General features: G+C 52.8%; 1 protein-coding gene across 1 annotated transcript in view; it reads left to right on the top strand.

The window, feature by feature from the left end:
- Positions 1-9,319, top strand: part of OCRL (oculocerebrorenal syndrome of Lowe) — a gene marked incomplete at its 5' end in the record, with an annotated part of 17,278 nt that overhangs the window by 3,840 nt on the left and 4,119 nt on the right. The window contains 10 exons of the mRNA XM_010003464.1: positions 1-55; positions 620-736; positions 840-1,027; positions 2,272-2,383; positions 3,447-3,556; positions 4,460-4,595; positions 4,996-5,106; positions 5,376-5,541; positions 5,755-5,990; positions 7,913-7,936. Of these exons, the coding sequence (XP_010001766.1) occupies positions 1-55; positions 620-736; positions 840-1,027; positions 2,272-2,383; positions 3,447-3,556; positions 4,460-4,595; positions 4,996-5,106; positions 5,376-5,541; positions 5,755-5,990; positions 7,913-7,936 (1,255 nt within the window). The remainder of the gene's footprint in view (positions 56-619; positions 737-839; positions 1,028-2,271; positions 2,384-3,446; positions 3,557-4,459; positions 4,596-4,995; positions 5,107-5,375; positions 5,542-5,754; positions 5,991-7,912; positions 7,937-9,319) is intronic.

Below are 9,319 nucleotides of genomic sequence, written 5' to 3' on the forward strand. Positions count from 1 at the left end.
GGAATGGCTGGTTGCTGTGGAGAAGGCCCTGCACCCTCAGGCCAAGTACAAGAAAGTGAGTTGTGTTCAGTGTCCCGGGGTCTTGTCACAGAGTTGTCATGACTGGAAGGAAAGAGAAATGGGCTTCTCCTTTCCTCACCAGGCCTGGAGAGCAGTGCCTGGAGAAAGCAGGGATGTGCTGGGTATGTGTGTACCTGTGTGTGTGTCACATGTGCCTCAGTAAAGCTGGAGAGCCTATTTCTGTTGTACCTTGAAGTAGTAATTTATAAAGATGAGGATCAAAATAACTTCATAAAATAGGAGGTGGGTGTCAGGGGAGCAATGTGCTCAAGAGATTCATAGCAGGAGGTTCGAGTTCTTTCTCTGTGTTACCTCCTCACTCTTGTACTAAAGCAGCAAGGTGTGTTTTGAGCTAGTAAATTAACTCTTCCTTGAAGGAACAGGGTAATTTATGAGGTGAAATCTTCCAGAGGCTGCTGCCCTGGGACAGTGTTGCTTCAGTTGTGGCAGCAGGTTTTTATTCTGGCCAATTTAGAGCCAGAGAAGCAGAGCATGAGGCAGAGCAGAGCTGCATTCCCACTGCCTGTCTGAGAACTCAGGACCTCTTGTATGTCTGCAGGTGCAAATGGTCCGTCTGGTTGGGATGATGTTGCTCATATTTGCTAAGAAGGAGCAGCTGAGCAATATCAGGGAGATCATGACAGATACTGTGGGCACAGGAATCATGGGAAAGATGGTGAGTCACCAGCTGCTTGCTTCCATCTATCTGTGCAAGCAGCAGCACAGCCTGGACTCGTTCCCCTGCCCGTGCCATGCCTGACTGCTCCCTGCTCCCCCAGGGCAACAAGGGCGGCGTGGCCGTCAGGTTCGTGTTCCACAACACCACCTTCTGCCTGGTCAACTCCCACCTGGCTGCCCACGTCGAGGACTTCGAGCGGCGCAACCAGGACTACAAGGACATCTGTGCCCGGCTGAGCTTTGTCACCCCCAACGACAGCCTCCCTCAGCTCAGCATCACCAAACACGAGTGAGTTCACTTCTCTCTGCTCCCTTCTGGTGCTGAAGAATCCAAATCAAGTCAGAGATCTCCTGCAGATAAGTGTTCTGGTTAATCATGGAAGTGTGGATGCCGAGGGTTTTGTGATGGGAAGTGGGAGTATGAGAAGGGGATGAAAAGGGAAAGCAGGATGGGCAGAGGCTGAGCTGTTCAGGCTTTTTTGAGTATCAAGTGCTTTACAGTTGCTGTTTCCATTTCTTTTTAAATTAATTGGCTTATATCAGGCAATACTTGATTTTTTAATTATTATTTTAATGAGATGACAGCAGTGCTGAATAATTCAACTCAAACATGTACACAGCAAATCATATAAATTAAGTTCTCATAGATGGGATACAAATTACTAATACTTCTGTGGTTAATATTTAAACCATTTTAAAAATGAAAATAGAATGTGGAGTGGATTACTACAGAAAAAAAGTTCAAATATTAGATTATCCTTGATAATCCACTAATGGAAATTCTGAAGTTTGACTATAAACAGGAAGAGCTTTGATACTAGAGAGGGGGTAGATTTTAATCTTTAAATGAAACCTTTATGGAGTAAAGAGTGGATACCAGAAGTGTTTCTGGAGCTGCTGGTGATGGAAAGGCTGTGGGTCTGTTTGAAAGTGCAGAGGGAGAACAAGGGCTGAGGAGGCACGGCTGACGGGAGGCAGGACAGGGATGTTCTGGAGGTCACAGACTCCAGAGGAGCCCAACTCCACTTTGCCAGTCCTGGGTAGGTGCCAGGGGGGTCCTGGCCTGGCTGAAGGCAGTGGCAGAGGATCAGGTCAAACCACGGTGCCACAGGAGGTCTGAGCACACACACAGCAGCCTGCCCAGCTGGCTGCTCCCTCTCCTGTACACGTGAGCCTGAGTACCAGATGGGTTTTGTGCAGCTGAGAGGTCATGAAGCTCGGTGAGATGGGGCTGGTTTCACTGCATGAGGGAGCTGGGGTGTTCTCGGGCTGTTTTCAGACTGAGGCAAACTCACGTGTCTCCCATCACACTCAGTCTTCAGTCCCATGTGGGATTGCAGTGGATTTAGGACTGTGGTATCTGCTGCCACGTGGCATTTCTGCTGTTGGATTTGATCCTTCATGTCTCCTTTTGTCTTTCATGAGTCTGAACATTAATCACCAGCAACCAATCCTCTATTCTCCTACACCTCTTCTTCCATGCCTGGCCTATGATACTAACCCCTGGCTCTTCTCTTCCATGTTTGTTTCCAGTGTTGTCATCTGGCTAGGAGACCTGAACTACAGGCTTTGTCTCCCTGATGCCAGTGAGGTGAAAAATTTTATCACCAAGAACGAGCTTCAGAAATTGCTGACATATGACCAGGTCAGTGAACTCTGCTTATTTGTGAGGTCCTCCTGGTTTAAGATGTGCCTGTTCTTGGGAGGAGCAGGCAGAGACCCTCTGCAGCAACTGTCTGCAGATGTAGATGCCAGACCCCAGACCAAGCTCAGGGTGTCCTGGAGACATCAACCCCCTGAACACAACCAGCTTGTCCGTGACACCAGGGTTAGTGGGTGACCCGGGGAGTTGCTGTGGAGATGTCTTTGCATCTCATCAGCAGAGTTCTCTGTTAGGTGCAAGCTGCACCTAGGACATAGGTCTTGTGAAAGCCACAAAAGCTGCTGTGGGAGAGGTGTTGATCTGGAGGCTGGCACCAAGGTCTGCTCAGCCAGGCTGGCCTGAGCTCAGTGCTGGGCTCCTCCTGTTCCTCTGCAGCACAGCAGAACCTAGGCAGCTCCAGACATGCTTTGGAGAAAGGGTTGTGCCTGAGACACAGACACACAGGAGCAGGGTGCTGTCATCTCTGACACACAGTTCAGCAGTAAACCTGGTGGTTTGTGTTCTTGGCTCATTTTTGCTGAGCCAGGGGCCTTCCTGCAGAAAACAGCTGTAGCTTAGATTTTTATGAGGAAAACAAGGAAGAGATTTTCAGAAGAGTGAATAAGAAAGGAAAGGTGGTGTCAGGTTGTCAGCTCAGCACATGCCTGGAGGCTTCTGCTAAAATGATTGGCAGTGAAATATTAATGATGGTGATGCTTAAGCCTGAAAACTGATGAAGACATTTAGCACAAGTGGAGCAATTAGTATTTCCCTTAACTATTGTTTGATGCTGTCTGCACGGTCTGGTGAACAGTTCTGTGGCAATTTGTATCCAGTCCCTTCAGGAACATTCCACGGGTGTGTTGCATTTCTGCCTTTGTTAGAGGTGTCAGGTCCAAGAGACAGTTTGGGGATGCCTGGTGAGTCCCATGGCCACGGGTTGCTCTGCCTGTAGCTCTGCTCTCTGACACTCTGCTCTGTGAAAGCCACAGGGGTGGGGGTGTTTGGGGTGGTATGTTGGTTCTGTGCTGTTGGCTCTTTCAGAACGTGTTGTTTTTCTGCCCAGCTGAACATCCAGCGCACTCAGAAGAAAGCGTTTGCAGATTTCACAGAGGGGGAGATTAAATTCATCCCCACGTATAAATATGACTCCAAGACAGATCGGTGGGACTCCAGGTGAGTCACCTGCCAGTGGACATATTTACCTATGACCTGAAAAGCATTTTCTCACAAAACTTGATTTCCTGCTTCTTGGAGCTGGAAACTCCCCTCCATGAGAAGGTGCTGGCTGGAGTGCACAGACAAGCCATGATCTGTTCTGCAGTCAGCAGCTCTGGGTGCCCTGGGGCTCCTCACACCTCGGGTGCTGCTGACTCCAGGAGACTTGGACATCCAGGGAGCCCTGGAGGGCTTTTTCTGCTACCAGGGACAAACAAACAGTGTAAAAGGTATCAAAGATATAAGGAAACACTCTCTGAGTCATCCTGTCCCCTGACTCAGTAGCAGCAGTGGTTCCTGCTTGCAGCTCCCTGCCTGGTGCCTCCCACAGACAGTTCTGCATCTGCAGCAGAACCTTGCTTTAGGTGGAGCAGCTCCCAAGAAGGAGTTTCAAACCACACAGCAGTTGGGTTTTACTCTGCCTGTGTTTATGGTTCAGCACAGCAGTTGATATCATGCAGGATAACCCAGGACTCAGACTTCATAACATAATAGTAACAGCTGAGTCCACTTTCCGTATTGGAAACAAAAACTGCTGGATCAGACTGTAGTGGGCAGAAAGATCTGGCAGCAAAAGAAACAAGTGCAGCTTGGGTCACAGTACACATGGCTTCAGGCTTTGGAAACAATCTTGTTTGAGGTTATTCTGTTTCCTGGTGCTGGAAAGGACGGGAACTTTAGCTATTGTTTAGGGAAGGGGAAGAGAGCAGAAGAGATAACACAGTAGTGGAGTTAAGGGAAGTGACAGAACTTCATCCCATCACTGCTAATGCAGTCATTGGTGGTTTGAGTGGAGGGAGGAACAGCCTGGATGTTGGTTGGGGTTGTTGGGCTTCCCTGGTAACCTGCAGTTCCTTGCAGCGGTAAGTGCCGTGTGCCGGCGTGGTGCGACCGGATCCTGTGGCGAGGAGGGAACATCCATCAGCTCCGGTATTCCAGCCACATGGACCTGAAGACAAGTGACCACAAGCCTGTCAGTGCCCTGTTCCGCATTGGGGTAAGGTTCCTGTGTGCCAGGGTGGGATCAGTGGTCCCAGTCTGGCTTTGCTACCTCCTGCTCCCTGGGTAGCTCAGGTCTCCTTAAAGGAGAGCCTTTCTCCTCTGGAGAATCAGGAGTAATCCTGCAGGATGCCAGTGCTGTCTCACAGACATCACCCCCAGTAACCTCCCAGTGGTGTGATCAGTGCCCAGAAAGACCTTAGTAACATCCGTAGAGGTAGAATATGCATGAAGTGCATGTGCAGCTTACAGGTGCACCCATGTGTGCAAATTCTCGTGGCTTTCCAGCTGCAGATGGTAAGTGCTTAGAGATTTCACTTCTGCCTTTTACTCGGGATCAAAAGAGTTTCCTGTGAAGCTGGTGAGAACTTTGCTGAGTGTTTCCTGATCTTCCACAGGTGAAGGTTGTGGATGAGCATAAGTATCGGAAGTTGTTTGAAGACAGTGTTCGTTTAATGGACAGGATGGAGAATGACTTTCTTCCTTCACTGGAGCTGAGCAGGAGGGAGGTGAGGATGAAACCTGGGTCACTGTCCACTTCCCAAACACAGCAGCCTCAGAAGTGCTGGAACCACTTTGCATCAGTAAACTGGATTGCAGAAAATTGAACTTTAACTTATGATCAGGAATTGGATGAGAAGGAACATCTTGTCTTGGCCTCTTGGCAGGTGTTCCCTGGGGATCTGTGGGTTGTGTGAGCTCTCCTCAGCGGGGGTTGCTGGGCAGTCTGGGTGCCTGGGGCCACTGAGGGGATTGGTGTTTTCTCTTTGCTCTGCAGTTTGAGTTTGAGAATGTGAAGTTCCGTCAGCTGCAGAAGCAGAAGTTCCAGATCACCAATAATGGGCAGGTCACCTGTCACTTCTCCTTCATCCCAAAGCTCAATGATAATCACTACTGTAAGCCCTGGCTGCGGGCTGAGCCCTGTGAAGGTTACCTGGAGCCAGGTGAGCTGTACCCCAGTTCTGCAGCGTGTGCTGGTGCACAATGCCACCCCATCTCCCTTCCCACCTTCCTGTCTTCCCTGTGTCCCACCTTTACTGCCATCATTCTTGTCCGTTTGTCTTCTCAGTTCTGTGGCCTTTGTCCCTGCCACTGTGTTTGTCCTTGTCCCTTTTGGTGAGTGTCTGCCTGTTCTTGAGAGCTCCTCTTTGTTGCAGATGAGAGCACAGAGATCTCCCTAGACGTGTATGTCAGCAAGGACTCAGTAACCCTTCTGAACTCTGGTGAGGATAAAATTGAGGATATCCTTGTCCTTCACTTGGACCGAGGGAAGGACTATTTCCTTACCATCAGTGGGACCTACCTGCCCAGCTGCTTTGGCACCTCCCTGGAGGCCTTATGCCGGATGAGACGGCCAATCCGAGAAGTTCCAGTCACCAAGCTCATTGACCTGGTGAGTAGCAGTGTTCTGGAGTAGCTCTCCTCGCAGGGAGAGTGCACATTCCTGTCCTTTTACTCCTAAAAGCAGAAGGAATGTCCTCATGTTGGGTCAGCTGTGCTGGCTCTGAGCTGATTTACTTGTTCCAGAGCTTGAGGTGCTCTTTTGTTGTTTCCCTCCACCATAATCACGACTCCTGACAGCCTGTACTTTATCCCCTGTTTCTGAGTAGGTTCTAAATATTGTCTGGTGGGACAACAACGTGATCCCAGCACTTTGTGTTCTGTGCTGCTGGTGTGTTGGTGCTGGCAGGCTCAGCTGGGTAGTACTGGTGTGTCCTAAGAGGTGTGATTGACATGCTGTCCTCCGAGGTGCCCAGGCTGCTTCCACAGTGACTGGGCTTCAGGATCCTTTTCCTTCTAGATGCTTATGGCACTGACACTCCTCAGGGGAAGGCCAAGCAGGGGTGGGAGGACCAAAGCAAGGACTTGGTGCTGTTGAGTGTGCTGAGGAGTGCAGCTCAGCACATGGCCAGTGTCATGGCCTCTCTGGCTGGTTCCTCTTACACCAGCTGTGGTGTGCAAGGTCCTCCACAGTGCAGAGATAACTGTTCCTCTCCTCAGGATTCACCTCTAGCATCAATATTTGTCCTTCTGGAACCACTGTGTGTGCCTGAGGGGGCACTTGTTCCCTTATCACCTTCTGTTATTTTGGTAAGGGGCTGAGATGCAGGACAGGCTCTCCTAGTTCTCCTGGGAGAAGCTGCTGACAGTGGAGCATCTCATCCTTGGGATTTCAGTATTAGTGTCTTATCCTGTTTTTTTTCCTGAAATCATACTGTGGGCTTTTAAAAGCCTTTTGAAGGATCTTTGTCAGGAGCAGGTTAGTCTCCTGAAGCTGATGGTGTGGAACACTACAGGGAGTGAAGTGAGCAGCAGGTGGTGGTGGGACTGGAGATGACTCCCTCTTAGGAAAGAAGGCCCTCTCCTGTGCAGTGTGGCTGGCTGCCCTCTCTGCCTTGCAGAAGGACCCACCCCAGCTCCTGCCGGGATCCAGCTGTGCTCTGGGATCCAGCTGTGCTCTGCGGGCCACAGCGCAGCCCCCCGAGGGCACAGACCCTGCAGAGGTGGCCAGAAGGAGGTGCTGCTCGCCAAGCCCGCCCCTGCAGTGTTCCCAGCCCAGCCCCGGAATGCCGTTTGGTTGTCCCCACCCTGGAAGGTCGACCTGCCCAGTCTCAGCTGGGGTGTCCTCCTGCGGGCTCCCGCGGGGCGCGGCGGGCGCTGTTCCCGCCGCCGCCGGGGCGCCCCCCGGGGTGCCTGCCCAGTCTCAGCTGGGGTGTCCTCCTGCGGGCTCCCGCGGGGCGCGGCGGGCGCTGTTCCCGCAGCAGCAGGGCTGCCCCGCGGGCTGTGCCGGGCTCCTCGCGCGGGGTTAATGCTCTTAGCTCGGGAGGGCCCTGCCCGGGCTTTGGAGCAAACCCTGCTGCCCGGGCTCTGCACAAAGCTGCTTAGGGGGCCTGCTCGCTCCACAGCTGCCACATGCTCAGAAATACAGATTTAGCCTAGTGGATGTTTCTCTCTGGCCTGCTCACAAGGGAAGATGGCTGAAATAACACAGGGATATTTATTTCTGACCAGGGGAACTTCCTCCTGGTGGACACCTCTCAGCTGCCCGTTTGCTGGGCAGGGAGCAGTGGGGCTGCAAGGCCCCTTGGAGGAGTTTGTAGAAATCCTGACAAGGTTTTGCGTCATGTGAGCAGGATTTCTGCTAATTGGCAGGCAGATCTCTCACCCCAGGTTTAACTTTGGCCATGTCAGCAAAATGTGTGAAGGACCTGGCATTCAGCGGGGTCTTGTAATGCAAATTAGGTTTCTGCTAATCTGGGAGTGCTTGGTCTCTCTCTTAACCATACTTTTTCCTCTTCTCTCCACTGCTCTCAGGGAGAAGACAGCTTCTTAGAAAAGGTAACTTGAGCTGGGGAATCTGCTTCTCAGTGACTTGCTTGTAAATAAAGAGCTTTCCCCTCATTCTCAGCAGAGGAGGGGGGGAAGTGGGTGCAGAGGGAGCCCTGGTTCCAGCAAAGCCTCTTAGCACAGCTGGGGGTTTGGTGAGAACATGTAGGAGCACAAAGTGACCCTATGGAGCCAAGATAGGCCAGCCTGACCAAGCTGCTTAAAGCTCACCAAATTTGCTTTTGGAGGAAAAAAAACCCCACAAACAGCTCTCCTGATCCAAGCAGCAGTGGTAGCTGTTTCCAGAAGGGATGGGCAACCTTGTGCGGATCTGAATTAGCTTGAGCCACTCACATATGGGGTTCACCAGTTCACTCTCTGCAGACCAGTGGGGAGAGGGATGGGCTGGAACACTGAAGCCTCTTGCTCTTTCCTTCTTGGCCTGTCCTTGTGGAGGTCAAGGGAGGCAGATGTTCCTCTGCCTCCTGAAGCAGCAGAGCTCAGGCTGCCACCGAGGCCAGAGCAGGGTCTCTACTTGTGCTCTGTGCTGGGGACCAGGCCAATCAAATCTATCATGCCAAGAGGCAGTGGGAGACGTGGGTGCATTTGGAGCTTGTTCCTGCGCTCCCTGCTTTGGCTCAGGTATCTGGGGACTTGTTTGAGCTCGCTCTCTGCAGGGCTGGGGGGCATCTCCCTCCCCAGGCTGCAGTGATGGAGTAAAACAGGAGAGGAAATGCTGTTCCCTTTTCAAGGGGGACTGAACCCGGTGCTGAGCCACATAAAGCTCCCAGCGCCTTCCCGGCGGCGGCAGGGCAGGAGGTTGGTGCCTGGCGGCTGGGAACATCCCTTTGCACAGAGCACCTTCCTCCCCGCGGGGAGGACACGGCCGGGCCGCCCTCCCTTCCTGCCAGGCGGCAGGAGAGGGCGCTCGGTGCTCAGGAACCAAGGCCCAGCTCCTCCTCCTCAGCCTCCGGGCTTACCCTCCTCCTCTGCTCTAAGCAGCTGGAGGGGTTCCCGCAGCTCCCCAGGGCAGCCTGGCAGACCCGGTGCTGCTGCGGTGCCCTGGGCTGGGGAGTGCTTTGCTTTCAAAGAGGGTCCTCAGCTCCCACCTTTCCCTCTTAGAGGCGAGCTGGAACGCGCTTGCCCAGCCTTCCTTCCCTCTCTGCTGCTTCCCAGCCTTCCTCTGTCCCTGGGTGTCTGCTGGCCGGGGCGAACCCAGGGCTGTAGGGCGCAACTGCTGCTGCCGTGCCAGGCGGGGGTGTCTGCTGTGCCCAGCCCCGGCTGGGCAGGGGGCGCCGTGTGCGCTGCAGAGGGACAGCGGGCACAGCTGGGGTGGAGCTCTTTGCCGCTGGTGCTCCTTCCTGCTGCTCCTGGGCTTGGGGTCCTGCCGCTCTT

This window comes from Chaetura pelagica, unplaced genomic scaffold (genome assembly GCF_000747805.2).
Source record: "Chaetura pelagica isolate M959 unplaced genomic scaffold, ChaPel_1.0 scaffold938, whole genome shotgun sequence".
In the NCBI taxonomy this organism is placed as follows: domain Eukaryota; kingdom Metazoa; phylum Chordata; class Aves; order Apodiformes; family Apodidae; genus Chaetura; species Chaetura pelagica.